The sequence below is a fragment of the Acanthopagrus latus genome, chromosome 5, assembly GCF_904848185.1.
Source record: "Acanthopagrus latus isolate v.2019 chromosome 5, fAcaLat1.1, whole genome shotgun sequence".
In the NCBI taxonomy this organism is placed as follows: Eukaryota; Metazoa; Chordata; class Actinopteri; order Spariformes; family Sparidae; genus Acanthopagrus; species Acanthopagrus latus.
Window position 1 is genome coordinate 7,871,072 of NC_051043.1, and position 24,075 is coordinate 7,895,146.

Genomic DNA, 24,075 nt, shown 5'->3' on the forward strand with positions numbered 1-24,075 from the left:
CCTGACAAGCAGTAATAAGCGTAAACAACTAAGCCTAATAATAGGATAATACTGTAGTCTCAGTGATAGTGCCTGCAGGTAACATCCAGACACACCAGCAACAATAGAGCCTCCTCCACAGCCTGTCAAAAGTGACTCTATATCAGTGACCCCCCCGGGCAGCTTACCAACCATGACCTGTTGCCTTCTGAAGAGTTGTAATCCTCATTTGTACATGTTTGCTACCAGGCAAAGACACTGTGATAATGTAGTTACACTAATATTTAAGTCAGACCCTGATGCATTCAGAAATAACATGGTTTCAAACAACAGCACGCACACACACATGCATGCACACACGCACACACACGCACACACACACACACAGACTGAAGGCAATTTTAAGCATTTAAAATAAAATGACCTCCAGTCACAATTATCACTGAAAGGAATAGCACTTTATTGGATTTTTTTTAAACGAAAGTTACCATGGATGGAGATACACTGTATAGGACAAGCTTAATTTTCCAAATTTAGAACAACATTAAGAACATTTCACATTAATTTCCAACTGTAACAAAAAAAGTGGCCTACTTATGGTGGGCACTGAATTTTAATGATTTCTGCACATATTTAGTGCTTGAATTTCTACCTGTAAGAATCTGGCTCGTCCAGCTGGCACGGGCAGCAAATAATACAAGAGGCTCCCTCCATGCTTGCACTTCACACATTGTGGCATGTACCCTTCTCTCTTACAGGGACATTTTTTTTTCTCCATCTGTCAAAATCCACATTAATTACACACAGCTATGTGTGAAAGACTCCAGGGAAAAACAGATGCATATTCTGCCATCTGAAATAATTTATCAGGGCTCGAACAAACTGTATGTATATAAAAACATGTTTTAACAGGGCTAATTCTCAAACTTGGATACTGGAAGGCTGAAATCACTAATACTAATGAGGAAACTCATTTTCTAAATTTTAGAGGACACACATATGTGTGTGTGGTAAATATTTAAATTGTTTTAATGTTGCTGTGTCAAATCTCTTATTTCTACTTAATTTACATTATGTAAAAGAGATAAAAGGTCATCTGCTAACTCTGTTATGTTCTGTAATGTACCAACAGGATCTACAAAATGCCAAAAAAATTAAAATATCAGAGCTCAGAGCAGAAGTGAAAACTGGGTAGGTGTCAGTGACAGACCACAGAGCTCCACGGGGCCAATATACAGGAGGGCATGTGAGGCTCCTGGGTGCAGGCTGGAGGTGGGGGAGATTGAGCCTGCATTCTCTTGGGATTAACCTCCCACTGCCTGCTGTGATCACAGCAAAACGGCCCACTGGGACCACACCTCAGACACCAGGCGGCTGGAATAAACTCTGCAGCCGACTGGGCGCCTCTGTCGCAGCTTCTGGTCAGTGGAAGGGAGGAAAGGGGGAGGTGCTCTCTTCATCGACACCTATGGAGTCTGAGAGAAGGGGGTTGTCATTTCCTGAATACATGAACTCAATACCGCCTCATTATTACATATCATAGAAATTAATATGTAGGTTTTTTTTTTAAATATTTTTTTATATTGTTGTATTTAGAGATGACATGAAACTCCCACTCCATGCCAATAGCATCGAATAGATACAGTATTCTCAAAACAGACGGTGAAGAACAAAGGCAGAGGAAGATGAGTGTCTCTCAGGATGTAAACTACTGGCTTACCTTTGTGTGAACTCTGCTGGGGATGAGAATCAGTGAGATGTCTAATCGCTGCCTTGGCTATCGAGCCCCGCTCCGCTAACTGATGACACCACGAAGGGCAAGAGTAAGTTAGCGAGAGGGAGGGAGAGAGAAGAGGCCCCTCTGTGAGTTTATAAGTTCATGCTTTATCCCTGACCCAATACCCAAACAATGTCGTCCGTGCAGCTGCCTATTAATATACCCATTGCTTTATCCTCCTGTTTCTTCATCTCCTTCAGCCTCTGCGCACAGAACCCACAATGATTCATTAAATGGTCAACTGTGCGCACCGCTCGACCCAGGGCAAAGCAACGCATCGATCTCAAATCCCTGTCTAAGTAGCAAAAACACTTGAACTCGTTTGGTAATTAACAGGTATCTGTGTTGTGATTAAGAGATGCTGATGGCTTAACAACCATCGACTGAAGCTTAGAGCAAGGTTGAAAGATCGATCTATGAATCCAGAGGAATAAAAACTCCAAAACACGGCTGTAGAAGTACATTTTTCAGACAATGAAAAAAATGATGCTCAGTCCCTACTTCATTGTTTTTGCAACCAACATTAAAAAATTAATTTAGGACCTGGCATCAAGTGAATTCAAGGAGCAAAAATGTATCGACAAAGTAATACGATTTCATTTCAGTGGCAGGAAAGCAGAGAGAGGGGCAGAAGAGCGAGTAATGTAGAAGGTTAACAGTGGTACAACTGTCGGGTTTGGAAGAGGAGGTTCATCCTAGTGGAGTGGAGGTCAAGGGTCAGCCAGGCAGCAGTAATTGAATCCTGACCAAAGAGTGGGGCACCATAGAACCAAAGATGAGATGGAGATAGAGGGGGGCTGTAGCACTCACCTAGAGGTCACCAACCTCACAGGTGAGAAGGTCCTCATTTGTCATTAATAACAGCTGTCCCCCCACCTCTCATCTGCAGAAGCTTTGAAACCTCATTGTTCCTCATGGCAAGCAGTATTATAAAACCTTTTTCATGAAGGGCAGATCTGTAATCTGCCACAGATGAATCAGGAAAGGAAAAAAAATCTTGTTAAACAGTATCTTTTCATTCTTCAGATTTAAAAATCCCATACAAAATAAATTCTAACAAAACAGTGCTCTGTTACACTTCTGGTGGTCATAAAATCCACTTAAGGTTATGTTTGAGTGAACAAAACACTTGGTTAATTAAGGGGAAGTTCAAGGTTATATATTTTTTTTAAAAATACAGAGCGACTTGTTTACTTAATTAACAATGAACTGAAACATTCCCTTAAACTAGAATGGCACTCAGAAAAGCACTGAGCAGAGCACAAACCTAAAGTCCCCTTTAATTCAATCAGACCAAATCCAATATCACATAAAACATATTCAAATTAATTAGATCTGGATTATAATTTGGATCTGCATCAAACAGCACTCACTCATAGATACCAGCCACTTTAATACGCCAGAGTAAAAAAAAAAAAAAAAAAAAGAAAAACTCTATCTCTGAATCCAACCCCTCATTCAGATCCACAAAAAAGGTCAATAGGTCGGTTCTGGTCCTCCACCCATCCTCCACCCAAGAAAGCCAACCAACAAAAAGACACAGGTGAAAACTTCTTGGAGGAGGTTTAAAAAAAAAAAAATTACCAAAGTGCTTTTGTTGTTTGAACTTAACCACATAATGTATTAGGGACACTAACCCTGTCTGTCACCTATGCCAAAAAATGTAGCACCTGCAGTAGGAGCAGCAGCTACATTTTCCACAACATGTACATATTTAGCCAGACTAATTGGCAGTATCAAAACAAAATTCAATCTCAGAGGACAGAGATTTTTAGGGACTAAAAATTAAGATAGCTCATTCTGCTCAGCCATGATTTTGAAGTTTTTTTTAATCTTATCAGTCTTAAGATCGTCAGTTACCGTCACTTTATCACTGCAAAGTCCCTTTAAGATGGCATATTATATGATAAAGAAATGTAGATACTATGAACACACTGTTCATTCACACACAAACACAGCTTGCACATAGGCAAAATGAGTGAAGGTGGTATTTTGTCATTGTAATAATACATAGAACACTTGACTATGAATCATTTCACTCCATAACACACAATTTCAGTGCTTCTTGCCACTTTGGTGCAACTTCGGTGCTATTTATGCTTCTCAGACTATAATACAAGATGTTTTGAGCTAATACAGGGCCTAGTTTAAGGTTTATATGAATTATTTACATATATAAATGATAGGCAAAGAGAATGCCAATACTCCTCAGTGTGTTCTTAAGCGCCTCACACAGTGCGGGCTGCTCACTACCTCCAAACCTGCCTATTTTTAACTCAGCCTCCCTCCCACACAGGAGTGGAGTGTGAAGTGGCTTATAAATCCACACTTCGAGGAGCCACATGGTCAAAGGAAAGTCACATGTGGATAGAAACACATAGTCTAGGCCTAAAGACAACACAGCTACTAGATCCCCGCTGGGTAGCCAAACATAGGAGTGAGCTACAGTTTGAGGAGGCAGTGGTTCAAGAGGAATCACAGCGGAATATGGAGCACAAGTGTACATAATTACATAATCACATTAACACCTTTTTTTCAGTTTGAACATAAAAATGTGTATTACAATTCTACATTTTAATCAAATTAACACATGACAGAAGGTAAGACAAGACCAGGCAATATTGTTTTGTGTATTCAATATGAATATTGTCTGTGTGTGTGTCACCAGCAAATTTTCAAAACATCTAGAATTCGGTCTCTAAAACCACAAATAAACAGCTCTGATAAACTGATACACATTCGAATGCAGCCTGTCCTGAACTCTGTTTATAAAGCCTTGTACTTTAACATTGCAGCTTGGAACTGCTATGAAGCCATAGCTAACAGTAAGACGGTTCACAGTCTGATTGAGGCTTGAGGGGGGTGAAGGAATTAGTAGCAGCCTAGGGAACCATTTCTGCATTTCTCTCAACATTGAAGTCTTCTTTCACTGCACCATGCTTGCGAACACAGCCGTGCTCATGTTAAGCTTATTAGTCACCCTGGATGCGATCTTGCTAGCTGAGGCTTTCAACACTTTCTAGTTGTGGCTTTACACACATACACCTACTCACTGCCATGAAAGCATTGCTGCAAATGCACATGCTCAAACACAGTAACTACCACTAACAGGTACTATGAAGTAACATGCAGCCAGGCGCTGGCATATGAGCCTCAGATCCAGCCCGTGCTAAATGAGGCAAGAGGAAAATATTTTTGTCATGTAGTTTGGCTGCTGAGAACACAACACAGTCAAACAGGGCAAATTACAGCACTGGACTCATATCCATAATTAGTCTGTCAAGCATGTCATGCACTGAAAAACATGGATCTGCTATTTCACCGCCAAGTGCAGCCTATAAAAGTTAATGGTGAGCACATTCTAATTACTTCACCAGGATTTGGGAATCTAAGTCAACTATTTTGATTCTAAAAGTACTATGGGGAATTCGCAGAAAAAGAGAGGAAAATAATAAAGATATATTGAGATTAGTGGATGTCTTTGTATTTGGCTATTGTGCTGTATGTGCAACTGAAAATAGCAAGTTTACACTGGGTATGACATTAGATTTCAAAGCTGTTAACACCTAAAGCTCATATTTATCACGTGTTCTAAAAAATAACTTTTTCTGGGTCATCACATTTTATTTTGGCAGCTATTTCGTTCTTATGGAAACCAACTGTTCCATTTTTCTCATTTGGAAAGAGAAGAGTGGAAGCTTGAGCAAAATTATCAGCCTTGTTTATTTTAATAGGACAATTAACTGCTATTGTTGCATCTATTTTGAGACTTACTGACATATTTTAGGGACTCAAGACTTTACTTAAATGAAATATATGAAAGGCTTTTAACAGGTCCACTTCACAGAGAACCATCATGCAGCAGACACAGTTCTGAAAACGATGGGATACATGCCGCCATGAAGGGATCTTAGTTGTAAGCACTCTGACACCCATTCCTATTTGGCCATCAGAGCTGTTAAAGGTGTCAGGCCTGTTCACAGGCACTGTGTGTTTCACCAGCCAAGATGGCTTCCACATTTTTTCTATCATGATTAATTATGGTTTCTGATGGTAGTACAGTGAGAAAGTGTAAATTATTCCCACATTTTCTTGTGCCCTCCGTTCAGTCACTGTTGTGTAGGAAGATGCTATTGACGCCATCCATGGATGGCGACCAAAAGGCATCTACATGGGGTGGCAAACTCTAGTGCCTATTAAGGGGTGGAAGTGGTGATGGGGGGTGCTTGGCGTGTGGGCTGAACCTAGTCAAGACTGCCAGTTGACAGGGCCAGATTTTCCAGTATGGAAGAGTCTTGTTTCAGTGGGCGATGCTGGGTGTTGGGAGACTGGGAGAGAGGACTGCCCAGGGCTTGGAAGCTCGAAACAGAATATTTCAAACAGACAAGCACCGTCTGTGTTCCAGTGTCACCAGCCCACCCGTCTGACAATCAGGGCCATGTCATCACACGGGCTCTGAGTAATTCAGGGAGCATTCTTATCACCTTAGAAGATGTGGCAATTTCAGACGTCAGAGCAGTCTGAGGTCCCAGAAGCAGAAATAGCAATAAACAAAATATAGAACATGGTATAGGAGACAAAAAAGTACAGTAGGAATGTTCACCTACGGGCAAAACGTTAAGAGCATGAATAGCGAAGCCTGGCGAAATGCAACCACAATACGGCGCTTTGGTTTGAATCCTTAACAAAATCCACAATATGTCTTCAAAAACACACTGCACATGCAGCACTGAAAATCCTTAGTTTTGGAGAACTGGCTGAAATAAAATAATTCCTCTGACAGATCATTTTGTGTATGTTGATATATTTAGCGCTGTCAGAGAGGACATCACAGAGAAAGGCACTTATATCACAATGCAAAAACTGTTATCAGAGGAGGTACAGGTTTATGGTTCAAGGGCTCGTCCATTCATAGAGAACAAGCTCAGCCTCTCTGCCTGACACACTGATAAAGACAGCACAAATGAAACAGCTCCACAGCTCCATCTTTGCCTCTCCCCAAGGGAATAATATATCACCCATCTGAATGTGGCACATATTGAATCATTTCCAGCGTTGATGATTCATTTGAATAAATCAGCCTTTTTTATTTTGCCAACTTGAACTGATACTGAAATAAGAAAAAACTGAAGTCACATTGTTAGATATGAGGAAGGACAGGTGTTAGAGTGTTCTATAAGGCTGGTAATCCTAATCCCCTTTCAAGCAACAATTAATGACTACAGCAATAATCTTCGCATATATGTTGTTGTAATTCCTTTTTAACTGTCAACCATAACCTGACTTACTCACATAGACCAAATCCAGGGGGATATGTCGCTGCAGGCAGATAGGATCTTATCCTGGATTTGCATAGATAAATGCACAGCAATAATTTATTGCATACAGGACAGATGTAGTTTTGACCTGAGATTTATTCTCAATCTGACCATTCCCTATTGACAAGATGTGCTCTCAGGAGCTTAATTTTCAAATATTGTTGATCCACAGACAGTAGTCCGCATGTTATCTGCATTAATTCTTAACAAATATCAAATATTTAAAAGGAAAAAAATAAATATAGAAGCCTCATAAACAAAAACTTTCAACGTCTTCCGCAAAAAGCTATGGATGCACAGGATCAGCCTATCGGCAAAAATGAAAAATCAGCAGCTTGTGCAATGAAAGGGTTATATCCGCATTCAAGCTAAGAGACATACTCTAACATACACAGACACAAATCCTGTTGAGCTGAGCCGAGCAGAGATACCCTACCAGCCCTCCAAGGCACAATTAGGATTTCACGGGGGGAAGAAATCTACATTCCTGCACACATGAAAAAAGTCCTTTTCTCTCTCCCCACAACAATATCAACTTTTACTCAAGGAAAAACCTGAAGCACCACTCGATAGGATTTGGACAAAGAAATAAAAAAACAAAGCCAGAAAAAAATCTAAATTTAAGCTGCAGTTGTTAAAGAAAAAATATTATGGTTGAGGAAAATCCAGTCCTAAGCCTCCCAGTTCCAATCAATTTATCCTATTCTCTGTGATATGAAGAGAAGCAACCACTCATAGTTTGTTTGAAGTGCTCGTCTGTGTGGAGCTGTGCCATGTTCAACAACATTTTGTATGGACAGCTTCAGTGTATGATTTTAACACCTGTCAGACATTAAGTCCAAGTACAAAAGGTCAAGTACCTGCCAGTCTGAATAAGGGAAGGGATTGAGCAAAACACTACATTTCCTTTCATGAGGGATCTCGATAAGTGGACACATTTACAGAAACATATCACATTCAAATCGTTATGGTACAGCAAATATAGGACAGTGAAATACGTTCTCTGTGGGAGTAACACATCATATTGGAAAAAATTGCAGCAAAGCAAATCACAGTACAAGTCAGTTACCACATCAACAACAATCTGAATTCAGACCCAAACACTCTACAGAGACTGCAGACTGTTATCTAATTGGGAAAAAAGGTCTTTCGGATAAAGGTCATGTTGTGCACACTTGACTTTTTTGACTTGAAACAAACTTTCAACATTGTCAAAAAATGTAAGAAAAATACTGAAACTTCCTGAACTCAAATTTTCTGATCACTCTTCACAATGGTTTGACTCATAACTCAGGGAAACTGTTAGGGTCAATGTGGAAAAGTCTATCTGCCTACCAATAGTATGGAGATACCCTAGGGGTCAGTTACTACCCTAAGCATGTATATCAGTGACCTACCTGTGAGATGAACATATGCATAAACAACACAAAAAGGAAAGCAAATCATGGTAGAAATAAAGAATGAGGTCATTTGTGAGGTTGAAAATGTCAAGTAGCATCACATCTAATATGTGACACATATGTGAATAATAATTGTAAAGAAGTTCAATCTCAACTGCTTCAGACTCACGTCTATGTACTGCATTACATCTCATAAGCCTCAGAATCAATTGAAAAACTCATCATATCACTATATAAGGCGACAATAAATATCATCAACAATAAAATGAGATGGCACCATTGCGATTACTTTTCATGGCGATGGTTGCGGTGATATTCAACTATAAAAGCTTCACAAGCTATTGCAATCCAAGCCTATTTTTAAATGCCTACATGGTCATGCTCCATCCCTGTTTGCTGAATTTATTACAAGACACAAGGACTCCAGCAGAGTCAACACATGGGCCTCAATAAACGGTAACATTCATCAGTCTTCTCTGTTAAATAAGGAATTTGGTCTTGGAATTGTCTGCCAACAGAGTTAAAAAATGTTTTGTATGTTTTTAACAGAGGTGCCAGGTCCATCCCTACAGTCAGCCAAGTATCCCCTTTTCTGACTGAACAGTTCAAGAGCTACTGAACCCGGCTAAAAAGTTCCCCATCAATTAGCGCAGGTGCAAGAGTAGAGGGAGATGGATGAAATGTTCAGCAAAGAAACATGAAAACATGGATAAACCTGCATTGCCCTTTGCAGCACAAGCCTGTAGATTACCAGACGAATGTCTTCAGCAATCCTGAAGGGAACAATGAATCGGAGGGAAGTTTCTGTCAGTGTACTCCAAGAGGTAGTTCTCTTGTGAGAAGTCACACTCTTACACCTGGATGGACCCATGGACCCCCTCCCCCCCTTCTGTTGTTTCTTGGAGCTCTTGACTCAAGTCCCATCCCACACCTACCTGCAGCATAGGGTAGGGTGCATTACTGACAGAACCTCAACCAGATTATTTCATCATAGTACTGAGAATCACTGTACTGAGAATGAAAACGTGAAGAGGTTAGGAGTGACCTGGGTACATGCTGAGTATGGTACATACAGTCAGCCTGATAGACCTTCCTGGGTCTGGTTATGGCTTCTGTGCCTTCTCCACCACGCTATGGACAGTCACTTGCATTTGGCCCACTATGCAGAAACTTGGCAAGATGGGCTCAGAAATGTAATCTGTCTCAGAAAAATTACACTGCTGTTGTTGATGGTAACCTTTTTCAGGCAGCGAAAATCAATGAATAGAAGTAGGCCCTGTCTTACTTATCCACAAAGAACAGCTTGAGAGATCCTTGTAAATAACAAAGGTACACTGGATAGCTATACTGATTAGATAGCTATGCTGTGAAAATAGAAACCGGAGGGTGAAGGCAAAAGGTATAAAAATAGGAGTCACCCCAATAGAGGAACTGTAGCCCAAAAGAACTGAGGACGGAAGAGAGATTGCCATGGGTAGCCAAGAATTAGAGGGTTCGAGGCTTGAGATTGTAGAGAGTATTGAGTTCTTTGTGAATGACCTGCATGGTTGATAATAATTGTACTCACTCATAGATAAAAGCAAATTAAATAGGCCTGATCTTCTTCATCAAGATCAGTGCATTATTGCCTTTGAAATAAACAAAAAAAATCATGAAAACACCCCATATCACAACGCTAAATAAAGTTAGTAATCATTTCTGACTGAGTCCCTTAATCTGATTCCTTGAGGTCAAAGGTGATGATTCAGGTAAGTGGCCTGAATCCATGAATCCTGTCAGAGGGTAGACAGAGTAAAGATGATGCCCTGCACTTTTGTAAATCAATGCATCAAATCAAAAAAAAAAAAAAAAAAAGATTAGTTGATAGTGTGGTGAGTGATACTTGTTTGTTTTATTAATCAATATTAGTTGTATTCATGTAATTTTTTTACTGTATTGTGATACTGGTAGTAATTACAGTGATGTACTGCGCTCACAGCAAACAGAGCCAAAAATACAAGCCGCTGCATTGGCAACACTTTCGTTTAGTGGATAGCCTAGGTGCACACGGTAAACAAACCCCTGAACCAAAGGAATATCCAATGCAACAGCAAAAGACTAGTCCAGCTGGTAACCTAGTTTGCACCGGGGAGCATATTGGAACGACATTAAACTAAGACAGCTTGTTAAATGTAGTGAACTAGCTGCTAACACACATCTCCCAGCTGCCAGGTGAGAGCTATGCGCAAGTCGGTGCAGTCAGGTAGTGCATGTTCATTTGTTTTGCAGGAGTGGCTTTGGAGGGAGGCATGAAGGAGGGGTAGGATTTTTCAGAAAGATACTTTAAAATGTAGCTTGCTTTTGCTGGTTTCTACTCAGCTTCAACTATTTTCTGATATTTTGTCACTGTGACGGGCCATATTGGATTTATGTAGATGCCTCCTTTCAAAATGTTTCAGCAGGAACACACAATAAAGATGTGGTAAATGTGAGAAAATCTGTTAAGTGCAGTTAATTGGTGAGCAAAGCTAAAAAATACAAGCATTATGTTACTTGAAAAAAACAACGCTAAAGTAAGGCCCAATGCACACTTAATATAAAATGTTAATGTATTATTCTACAAATAGGATCAGGTTATGCGGTCAAGTTATGTGGTCTACTTTAACTTGGCAGCAGTATCAAATGCTCTTCTTCATTTACCATAAGAAAATTACATTTACATACATTTTTTATCCATGAAATAAAACAAATTAAAAAATGTCTTTACATGTCAGGCAACAAATAAAATAAATTACGCTTGTAGTACAGCCACATTTACTTTGACCCCATCCTGTCTGATTTAACTTTGACAGACACTAAGTTAAATACCACAAGGACAATAAATGGATTCAGGCTTCAGCTACAATGAATGTCTCCAAATTCAAGCTTACAGTTCTACTGATGCAATCTGGCAAATCTAATGCCCTAAAGCACATCCATAGAGCATTATGCCAAATAAGGACATTAGCAGTACTTGAGTTTGACCAAGACCTTTTAGCCGCCCAGCCTGTGAAGTGGTGTTTTAAGGAAAAACACATTGTAAACGTCACTACTGATTCTCAGATTTGTGTCGCGCCTGAAGAAAAGGTTAAGCACATCGTCTATGTGAAAAAGCCCAGATCTGCAGTCAGGCATAAAGTTGGCACCCAGTTAAATCATGCCATCACTGTGCTTCAGTTTTCTCATTATCCATACCTCTCATGACATTCACAGAAAGAAACAAAGCATCCTGCCAACACCTACTCTGTGAGAGAGCTCTTTCAGTTCAGCTCAAAAGCTGAGAGCTCCAAACCTCCACACCACAGTGTGGGCAGTTCTGGCAGAGCCATGTGCCTAAGAACACTGACTGAGTGCAACAGTTGGACTAATAACAGAACAAAAAAAAAATAAAATGGACGCACAGCGGGGACAGCCACAGCTCCACAGCTGAGAAGCAGGTTGACTTCTGCCCACCTTTCTCTTATTCAAGAGCGGTAAGATGTCCACAATGCCTCTCAGGTCTTAGTGCCATGAGGGGCGGTGAGCTTGCAGCTTCAGCCACTTCAGGGTAAAGCAAATCACTTTAATATGTTAAGAAGATTAAGCTGGATAAATGTCTAGATACATTTTTTGAAAAGCCACATAAATCTCTAGTGTTTTTATTTGGGGAGGGGCGGTATGTGAGTCAGTTGAGACGATCAACACAAACCCACCAAAATGCAACGCGATTGGCTAGGGAAAATTGGGCTTATTTGAGATTTTGCATTTTAAGCTTCTTGAATCTAAGACCATCCCACCTCTTTCTTATTATTTTTAACACCAACCTTTGGGACAACAAAACTATAGGAAAAAAATGGTCACATGTGCCACTGCTCTCACAGCTTAGATTTAAGACTAACACACAAAGAAGAGAAAGAGGTTAAAGTTGAAGGTCTCTAAAGTTAAATAATATGAGGCCTTTTGGGATCTTTGTGTGCATTTTCTTTCAGGTAAATAATTCAAGTCAAATTAATTAACAGAAGCGAGTATATTCTAAATAAAAAATAGATGGCTGCCTCCTTTTTCTATCTTAAGAATTAGCAATCTGAGGGTGTCCGCCTGTCAGCTCGCTGTGCTAGAAATTGAGTGTGAAAATGAAAAGGAGAAATGGAACAAATAATGTAAAGGGATTAACAAATCATTTGCATAACATTTTCTCTGCTTCCAAACTACAGGATCAGGAAAATGACAAGGAAGGCAGTTTTATCAGCCCCTGTTCTCAGATCAATCAACGAATCAATGGACCCCAGATTGCTGCTACCATCAGCAGCAGCCTTTAAATGTCAAAAGCTAAATAAATCACTGCTAATATATCTTTAAAAAAAATTGTCAAAACAAGCCAAGGAGATAACTAAACCAGTGGTGGGAAACAGGCATCATATGATGAAAAACATCACCCAAAAAAAAAACAAAAAACACAACAACACGTGAATAGAGTGCATCTTTGAAAACATACTTTACTTTCACTGTGCCAAACGTGTATTAACCTGTTTTTCTTAACACTGTCTCTCCATCCAGAGTTAAGACAATAAGACCACTGAGGAGATGAAGGGGGTGGCATTATGGAGAGTTAAGCATTGTGAGCAGCCCCGAAGCTGTTCCTAAAGAAGGTGAATCAGAGGATTGGGACACAACTGTAACTAAACCCCGTGCCTGACCACAAATGAGAAGTACAAAACATTTTGGGCAAAATGCCACTAAGCCAAGCATCTGGATCTTAAGTAAACTTCGAGTGATCCCTTTTAACTTTGTGATTACTTAGTTCTAAAAGAGAAGAGGCTGTCAAAGAAAAAGTAGTCAATTACCTCAGTTTCAAACATAAGAACCACTAATCCTGTCCATAAAATCCTGAGTGTCTACATCACAACTCTTTTTAGTTAAGATATTATGTAACTAAGAATCCAAATTAAAGTTTATATGTCAATTTCTTCAGCACATAGGTTGGAGCTTGCAAAAAAGCTTAACAGCCTGAGCTTCATGGGGCTGCGGTGATCCCCCGCTGGACAGATCACATTAATACGAGGTACAAGTTTCTTTCTGTGCCAAAGTGCGATGCAGTCTACCTGAGATCTTACAATGATTCCCTGGTAAATGTTAGGTTTCTGTGGCTCATATAAATAGAAATTTAATCTTGTATGTTTGTCTAAGTATCCACAGAAGCAGATGCACTTCCCATGCAGATTATGAATCTCTGTTTGAACAGATCTCGCCGTCAATGTATATGAACTGACAAGATAGAATTTCTGTGTGAATACTGAATAATAATCAGGAGGCACAGGTTCAGTCGGTATTTTTATTAAAGACACACTGCTTCTCTAAGAATTTGCCATTGCCTCTGTGAATCCTGTTCGTTTTGGATCCACTTAATGAGTTCCATAACTGTCATGCGTAGTCTCAGGTGGGAAATTTGCACATGATTCCAACGTGGAAATTAACTTATGCACATCGTTTTTCATCCATGGATGTAGCAATTTTATTGCTTTGTTAGTTTTTTTTATTTCAAAATTTGATCTCTCCATCATTTACTAAAAAGTTCTGATGTAGCGAAACAAACGACCTCATCTCAAACATATCAAGGTCTGTTCAGTTGACTTTACATGTTGAACAACCTCCTTTCCTGAGAGCTTTTGTCGATGAAAATATATAATTTTCTCCAATGCCGCTGCTTGCATAGAAACCTGACCATTGTCATCTGTAAGAGCATCCTGGAGCTTCCCTAATCTGTTCTTATCCTCCCATTGATAATACAATACATTTTCATGGTAATTGAAATCATATTTTACTCACAGCCAGCGAGTACAAGTATTGCTGCCTACACTCTTAGACCGAATGTAAGGTGAAGAAATACCATGCTATTGCAACAACAGGGTACAAAAGTGTAGCTTCAAAATATCAAATAGACTGTCAGTATAAAAGACAAGGCATGGGTGAGTGGAGGGAAGGAAAAACAGGAAAGGAGGTGAGAAAAAAAGGAAAATACATAAACACTGGTCATGAGATATAAACGTGTCAGGAGCAATCTTACTTTCCTTTAGCCCTCGACTGAACGCGAAACTTAAACCTTGCGGCCTATAAGAGTACTTCTGCACCTGTAGTGGTCTGCATGCCACACACATGCTTCACAAGGTGCAAATTATTCTTCTTCAGTGTGGAAAGGTGGCTTAGGAGGTTTATTGCCTCTCTTCATTCCACTGAATATGTATAATCAATCCAGTGCTCCTGGTAGCAGAGGGTTGTAATTCTTTCCTCTTCAGAAGTGCGCATGAATCATACATGTTGTGTAGTAATGGGCAATGACTGAATGAAGCGGGACACGGGTCAGCTTAACAGGGTGTTATAATGACAAAGGGGAACATTAGCTAAGGAAATAAACTCCTTGAGTCTTGGCCAAAAGAGCTGATTTAATCCAGCAGAGCCAAAAACACCCACCTGATGACAGTGAATAAGCAATTAGATGGATATTACAGAACATGTTTCACTTGTTGACCCTCTCTGTCATATGAAGGCTCAAGGAAGTGCCTTGTCTCTTTATCTAAATATACATCTTTGACTCCTTGCTGAGTGAAGACCATCGCCTACTGGAAATACAATCCCTCTTTGCGTTCTAACATCCCAAACATGAAGACCTATCAGGAATCCTGCATGGGTGGACATGTAGGCTTTCCTAGGAATGACAGGGTCTGCTAAAGAGGAACCCCACCCTCGCTTTCTCCAGCATGCCAACACAGAGGAGAGTGGGCAGCGCTGAGACGGCAGCCTGCCGTGGGCACTGCCAGGCTTAAAGCTGCCCTGTCGTCATCAGAGGCTTGCAGAAAAGAACGCTGAGATTCACCAAAAAAAGAGGAGGGGGATCGTTGCATTTAAATCCTCTCTCAACGCCCCCACATGTTTTAGCAAAGCATAAAAATCATTCACAGAGAGAGAGAAAGCGAAAAAGAAAAAGATAGAGGGAAATAGAGAGGAAACAGCTATTAGCAGCAGTAAGCAAGCTCAAGAGATCATAGTGAGGCAGCTCTAATCGCGGTAATGGTTTAAACCCTCATTCCATCCACCAGATGCAGAAATGTCTACCCAAAAAACAAGGCTTTGAAATCCCCCATGTCTAAGAATGTGCCCTGTGGCTATGGTCCTTACTGACAACAAAAAAGAAAAGAACAACTCCAAAACTGTCTCCACTTTTGGAATAACTATGAGGTAAAGATAGCTCCTGTGGCCTGTCTTGTTTACACTGACTACATCAAGGAACAACAAGTATGCTTGTATTGTAATAAAGAATAATTATTTTAGGCTGTAGCACACATAAATCAATTCAAATATGAGTATACTTTCAGGGAACCTCTTGAGACCCAACTCTCTGCCCTCTTAAATAAGTAAGTTAATTAGTGAGTTCAATTTTCAAAAAGACTAGACTCACTGCTTTTCATAAATTTGGCTTAATTTTGTTAAATGTCACACTAATGTCCAGGGAAATTCATCCAGAAGAAATGCAGGTACTAGTGATACATATATCAGTCACAACAACCTTATAGCAAAATTACACTTCATGCAATATTAGAAAAATATGTCTCGCAAGTCAAAATTCTACAACTAGAATGGCACTCAGTAAAGCATGTACCTCTGCCAAGTGCCAATAGTCCCCTTTAATTCAATCAAGGCTAATCCAATATCAAATATAAACATATTCAAACCCGCTAGATCAGGATTTCTATTTGGATCTGCATCAAATTGTACGCACTCATGACAAGCACCTAAAAACACATTTTTAAAAATCTAAATCCATGCCTTTTTCCCAGAGAAATTAATGAGTAGAAAAATGCCCTATCTCACATTATTACAGAAAGTAAGAAATAAATTCCTGGATCCGTCCCTTTATCCTGATCTACATCAAAAGTTAATGGGGTCTATTCTGGGCTGTCACCCATCCAGGTTTTGTGGAAATCTCTTCAGTAGTTTGTGTGTTATCCAGTTGCCAAACCAACCAACCAACCAATTAATGGTAATGATGCAAACATTACCGCCTTGACTGAAGTAATAACTGCAATCAAGCTTTGAACAGAACAAATTAAAAGCTCAATCAAACACCATACTTATGATGGTTTAAGAGGGTAGAAACTTACTTCAACATTATTTGGTTGTGTGTGCCAAATGCACACCTGGAAGCCAAATATACACAGGGCTGTTTAATCCTTTCTAGTTCAGAAGTCTTTTTTTATTTTTGGAGTCTTAATTTTCTCTATTATTTCATTCCTTTCTGCTGGCAAAGATTCATCTGAATGGTTTTCTGTCCTTTGGCCAAGTTTACTGGTTTTCCAAAGACCTCTTTCAACATTAAAAACTCATGTAGCCCCTGTGAAATGAAAATTCCTAAAAGCATTTTGGCATTAACTGTAGTTATTAATGTTGAACTGAAAGAGTCTGGATATTGAACTGGGCAAAGTGTTGATAAATTGTTCTGAATCTCAAAACTACTTTCAGCAATTATTATTAATGTGCATCTTTTGTAAACAATCAATCAACAGTAATGTTGTTGCAGTCAAATCTGCAGACGGGTCTTTTGGATAGGTACATAAAGTAAAGTGAAGTTTGACAATGATCAGTGCAAAGCATGTTTTTGTCAATATGATTCAACAGTGAATTGGCTTCCCGACCTCTAATACCCAATTTACAGCAACACAAGTACCTGATTTTATCAGTTGGTTGCTATAGACAGATAGATATAACTAGATATATTTATGTTGCTCTCTCCCAATTAGTGCTTTGGCTCTTCCAGTCAAGAAGTATCTTCAAAGACACTTTACACCAGCAAGGTGTCAGTATGGATCAAATATAAGAATTGGTTTGGAAAACCAAGAAAGGTCTCATGACAGCACTGCATTGCGTCTTGCGTTATACCTGCTGAGGGTGACAGCTATTTTCCTTATCCAAGTGTCACTCCCAGAGTTCAAATACAAATTGGTATCCTTATCATCCGGTTGTGTCAGGAGTCATTTCTACCGTATATGTGTCAAATATGACAATTTTTCAGTAATTGTGTCTATGCAAAGAGATTGTTTTATTAGAGTGTGTTCTGTTGTTCATTTCGATTGTTTCAAATTTTTGATTACATTTAAGTTTACAGATACTTGTAGTTCCAACTGAGAAAACACACCAGGGTGTGAGACTGTAACAACAAGCAATGTTTTTCAACTCAAGTATCATTGACCTTAATTTCCATAAAGATACTCATAATAAGGTTGATGTGCTATGTAATTTTGGATATGTCACCTAAAGTAAAAAAAAAAGCTATACGTCTCATTTTAGCAAATCATAGGTATTATCATTTGTCTCTGCTTCAGTATAACCCATTTTATTGATGTTTTTAACATTTAGTGTGAATACATTGTAATTTGACTTACTTCATATTGTGTATCTCCCTCAAATCTTCAGCTGTATCCTTAAATGCAAAATGTTTCTTGTACAATCATGGTACAGTATTTAAAAACCTTTACTATGAAATGAAGCTGACAACCGTTTCATTTTCTACTGATGTTCTTTGTGAAGTTCTGTAGTAGTAGTTCATCACTGGAAAGATGGCCCTTGCATAATACTGGGCCGTCTATGCAGTAGAAAGACACAAATATATTTGAAATTAGTGCTACATGACCAGAGAAAACAGAGACTACTAAGACACACTGGGTGACGTACCGCGTGTTGGGCAGTACATGGTTTTTCATTTGTTTGGAGAAAGGAAACTGTCAGGCTTCCAGCTGGTGACAAACAGTATTGTATTACAGCTAAACAGAATACTAAAACATGTTTCGGAAAACCGTTAAGGAAAGGAAAATTCTAGTTCATATTTGACAGGCACTGCCTTGTTTTACAGTGTGATCAGAGTTTTTGAAGTCTCAGTTTTCACCATACAAGAACAATATGGTAAACTTTCGGTTTACAGTCCGTCTCTATCGCAGCTAATCAATATGTTAAAATATATTTCTGAAAACAGTTAAGGCTAGAAATAGTGTTGTAACAGAATCTCGGTTTATAGTTTATCAGCACTGCCTAGTTTGATTAGAGTTTGGTGAAATGCTCTTTACTCAATCCAACAGAGATAGAGAGAGAGAGAGAGAGAGAGAGAGAGAGAGAGAGAGAGAGAGAGAGAGAGAGAGAGAGAGAAAGAGAGAGAGAGACGGCTGTCTCTCAAGATCCGACCATACTCCTTGTGTCCGAGGATGCGTAAACACAAAATGTGGAAGTACAATCTGTAGTAGATACAATAGTCCTAAAATCCGATGTGGTATGTTCAGGTGCATATACTACCAACATTATATTAATACAAAGGTTGAAAATCAGCAACATTTGTCTTAAGTGAGGGAAAGTCTTTCAAAACGTACATGGTGACCTTCAACAATCTGTACCCTGTTACAATCATTTCTGAATATCTTAAGAGAATATCATTTTTATCAATTTATTCATGAGACTCATTGTAACCAAGTCATGTTGATATAGTCCTGTATCCCATTAGACAATACATATCTCACTTGCTTCAAACTGTGGATGCTTTTAAGGCTTTTGAGTGTAATTAGGATTTCTAAAAATGCTTAATTAACACACATGCCAGGTTTTGTTAACACATAAGTTCAAGTGGTGAATCGTTGCTCTGAAGTTTGAACACAGAAATCTGCAGTTTCCGTGGCCCTTTGCTTTTGTTTTTGGTCATGAGCACCTATTTAGAGGCGGGTGTATGGGACTTCTGCCCATCGCGCTCCATTACAATTACTCAGCAGGCATGCAACCCGTCCCAGTAATGAAGTGGGTGTTACTGTGGGTGGATTTGAGCATGAGCGGCCACTATTCTGTATTCCTACTACTGGGTACAAGGGCTGAGTGGCAGAGAATAGCAGCAGCGCTGGCAGCATGGCACGGTGACAGAAAGCGTGGTGGACCAGCAGACCAACCACAGAACCACAGGCAACAATCTGATCCTTCAATACTGCGTGTTTACTAAAGTGTCAGAAGAAATGGAGAATTACATTTCAGATCCCAGTAAATAAAGTTTGTATTGATTTAATCCAACATGTAATCTGTTTTGCTGTCTGACACTGATTCTGGCAATAAAAGAGAATCATGTAAGACAGCATTATAGATAATACGACCATAGATCAAATGGAGTTTGGGCAGGAGAAGGGCAATAGATCATGTTCAAGCTAGACTGCTTAGCTCTGGAATTCACAAAATAGCTCCTAAATCGAGGTGGCGTTCAATTTAAGTTTTCAATTTACTGATATAGGATTTGGTGTGCACTCGATGTGATTTCATTGTCAACTTCAGCAGGGGTTCTGTTGACTGGGAACAGTATCTCTCACTCAATTTGTCGCTCAACAAGAAAACTACACTGATATGATCCACTGAAAAATCCACATAAAAATAAATGAATGCTGCACAGATCATTTGAGTGACTCTCTATCTGGCATGATGACAGCAAGTATTTTAAGAGGAACATACAACACGTCATTTAAGCCCTTCTTCATGTCCTGCCAACCCATTTTCCAAACACGTTCTTCCCTTCAGTTGTGTGTATAGAAGTTATTTAGGAGCTATACAGTCAATGTAATTCTCTTCTCAATTTCTTCTTTTGCTTTATCATAATTTTGTATCGATTAAATCCTTTTTATCTCAAGCATAGTAGAATAAAACACTCAAATTTGAAACTATAGTTCTACTGTTTTTCTTTCAATTGCAGCTTTATCCTTTAGAAAAAAATATTATAATCTTTTTCAGTCTTAGGGTCATGGTTTCAGTTTTCACACAAACAATTCATTTGACTTTACATGAGTTTACACTAAAGAATACAGGTTCTTACACTGGTCCTCTAAAGCATAAGAAAGCTTTGTGTACTGTCTGCTGATATTCAGAATAATCACTGTAATGAAACCTAACCGAGGATTGATGTTGTTTGTTTGTAGCTTCACAAGTTAAAAACAGAGATAAGGGTATTTACCAGTCAATATCAGTGACTAAGTTAAGGACAACAATGACAGTCTCATCTTCTTTACAGTTTGTTATCTGACATCCAGAATGGTATAAACTGTAGACAGGACATTACCATAGTTTAACACAATCGTTCCTTCGTAAGGCTTGCAAGTGTGATGTGCCAGCACCACCCTCTGGCCTGACTGCAAACTATCAGTGATCAGTCCAGGTTATATAGATAATACAAGGTGGCACTGATGTTTAAAACTCGAGTACATCATGACATTTAAAATATGACTTCAATGTTATTTAATGCTTATACTTTTTCAAAATATTCTGAAGCTTTTATTCCTTTTGACAATGACTTCCTCTTTCTATATTTTGTTAATATATAGCTGCAGCTTGTCTTATCTAATACCGCACTCTAGTGTTGCAAATAAGCATGTGCATGGTTACCAAATAAAACTGACTACACAAAGAAACATTTCAAGCACAGGAAAATGTTTAAAATTGGCCAAAGAGATCATGGAAACATAATGCATATCTCTTTGTTTGAGGTAGGAGGAACATGACACAGGAAGATGAGGACTAACATCTACTGTAGTATTCAGAGTTACTGATGTACCAATGGATCAGTTTGAACGTGCAAAATATTTCTGTTCTGTGACAGTCTACTATCTGAGAAGAAAAAGTGGGTGATAGTCTCTTATTTAACAACCTGCAGAGGTGAGATAATAATGAAAACGTAAATACAGGCCAAGTAGAGCTAATTGATTACTCTGCCCAAACCACAAAAACACACTGACACACATATATACAGTGATGGAAAGTAAATCGGTACATTTACTCAAAAACTATACGTAAGTACAAATGTAAGATGTTTGTATTCAATTTGTTTCCATTTTCTGCTATACTTCCACTCCACTACATCTTGAGGGAAAATGTTGTGCTTGACTCCACAACATTTATTCATAACAATAAGTAAAAAGTTTGCAGAGCCAAAGCAGCGCAGTTTAAATTAATCTATCTATTTGCAATCAGATAAAAAAAGAAAAAACACGAAAATGTTGATTATGGGATCAGATAATCACCCAAGCCAATAATCTGTCAACCCGCAGTATACAGTATGCACATGTAAATATATGTATAATTTACTTTTAATACTTGTGTTACTTTTAATTTACTTTACTTTTGATAGTCTAATCAATCAGTTAATCTGAAGTGCAACCATGTGACTGTCATTTTTAACAAAGTAATTTTTTAACATGATATCTTTACCTTCACTCAAGTATGCCTTTTGGGTAGTTTTTACAACACTGCATATACATGCTCTTACCTTTTGAGCTCCAGAGTAGTAAACCTGAGGAGCTTTCCAAACTGTGGAGACTTTTTCTCGGAGATTCTGATTTTTTGGAATCACCAGGCATTTGTCAATGTCCAGTCCTGGATAGATCACCTGAAGTTCACCACTTAATGGAAGAAAATAAATGATGAAACTCACTCTAAACATTCTGTATTCCATTCTGTATTTAGGGCTCACATCATGAGATAAGTATAACTAGATTGTTTGAAAGGGTTCCAATACTGCCATGAGTAAGAAGTGCCACAATAAGTGAGCAAATGAAGCTCTTCTGTCTTTGCCATTTTTGTCATTTTGACTATAGTTTATCTGTTATTGCAGGTACACTATAAGCAAAGCTCTGTGAGGCATTATGGGCTACTTACTAACAAAAAGAAGAATCCAGAGAGCTCAGGGTGTCCGATTTTGCTTCCACATTGTAAAACCCCAAAACAAAAGCACATAACACCAGAACAGGTGCCAGCACAGCCTGCAAAACAACATACAAATAACTTTTGTTCAGAATTGTGTTTTTTAATTAAATAGTATTCTTTATTTGCCAAGTAATGAGGTCTGACTGAAATACAGGCAATTATATCCTGACAGTCAAAGTCGAAGATACAGACTGCTGGTCATTTTTACTGACTGACAGTTCAGTAACCATTTAAGTTGCACATCACTCATCTGTTAAGAAGAATAGCTCTTAAATGGTAAATAAAAATTCTGTTTGGAGTCACTGAAACAATTTGATAGACATTTGATTTAAACATTATATCAAAATTTAGCTCACAGATCATGACATATACACATGCACACATACACACACACACACACACACACACACACACACGTATACATACATTCCCGTATGGATGATTCACCAGAATGCTGCAGTGTGTTATATGCTAGATATTTCAGCAGCTGCTTTCACTGCCACAGAGTAAAAGTCAGTTTTTAGAAAAACCTGTCAAAAGCGTCTGTTCTGCAGTGGTTTGACTTTTGAAAACTATCAGCAATCAAAACAAGGGACATCATCTCAATAATTGAGACATGGGATAAGAATGCTCTGCAGTCCCACCTGGTCACCCTAATCGTGCAGCCATAAGTGTGATTCATGTGTTAATGCTTTATCATGATTGACTCAGTTTCTAAACTAACATTAGCTACTATTGCTCTTAGTGAGTGGAGAGCAACCAAGAGAGACGGGGAGGGTCTAATTTTTCATGTCATGTTACAATTGGCAAGTGAATAAAAATATAAATTACAGAAACAATAATATGCATCTGATTAAGGTAGGCCCGCAACTCACAACTATTTTTATCATCAAAAAGATACCAAATTCAATTTCATAATCAATTGATCAATTTGAATATCTGAGGGAAAGGTGAGAGACTCTTCATAACAGTTCAAAACCTATTGATATTAAGCACATTGTTATATTAAACTAAGAAAAGCACATTTCAGAGGCTGGACCCGTTATAGTATTATCATATTAGACTTTTGGAATGTTTTGCATAAACATACCTCAAAATGTGTGTGTGAACTCTATAAAAGTCTAGATCACCTGCTCTTCTGTACATTTATAGGTTACCCTTATTTACACAGAACCTGACCTGATAACGCCTATACCTGTCGGACTAGTCTGATATATCTGCAGCACTAAGATGTGCATGAGACAATCCTAGTTTACCTGAGAGCCCTGGTTTCAGTAACTACTTCTGACGTTACAGTCAATGTCAATGTTAAATCTCATTATGTCTGAGCGTTGATTCACCTTAAAGCATGCAAACTGAAAAATAATAATAATTACGTGCTGCTAACGCTTTACTATAACCAGCCAAATCAATAACGTTAGCGTCATTTGGCCAACGTTACACCCAGCAGTGTCATTACTTTCAGTTGTGTATTTCCTGATAACTTAGCCATAGTTAAGTTAAAACGACTCACTTCACCCGTGAAGCAAGTTTAATTAGCAGTGACAGTCACACTGTCTCGAAGCTTGCCTTGAGTTGTTCAGGCTAACATTAACTAGTTTATATTTATGCAGTGTAACATTAGCTTATGACACTTTAAATGTCGACAACGGCTGTGCTATTTATCAAGTGTCGTTTGAGCGAGAAACAGACATGACTAAATAATACTGCATACACACCGCAGTCTTCGTGCGGCAGCTATATTCATTTGTATGTAATTGATAGTACCATCTCTTTTCTGTTTGGCAGCAGGTTTCTTCTTCTTCCTCCTCCTCTTCCTCTTCCTCTTCTTCTTCTGATCAAA

At 38.8% G+C, this 24,075-nt stretch overlaps 1 protein-coding gene across 1 annotated transcript in view; it reads right to left on the bottom strand.

Moving 5' to 3' along the window:
• Window positions 1–24,075, bottom strand: part of LOC119019266 (phosphatidylethanolamine-binding protein 4) — a 60,417-nt gene that overhangs the window by 36,219 nt on the left and 123 nt on the right. The window contains exons 2-4 of the mRNA XM_037097710.1: window positions 23,951–24,066; window positions 22,185–22,288; window positions 21,796–21,928 (exon numbers count right to left, since the gene is read on the bottom strand). Coding sequence (XP_036953605.1) covers window positions 21,796–21,928; window positions 22,185–22,288; window positions 23,951–24,066 — 353 coding nt within the window. The remainder of the gene's footprint in view (window positions 1–21,795; window positions 21,929–22,184; window positions 22,289–23,950; window positions 24,067–24,075) is intronic.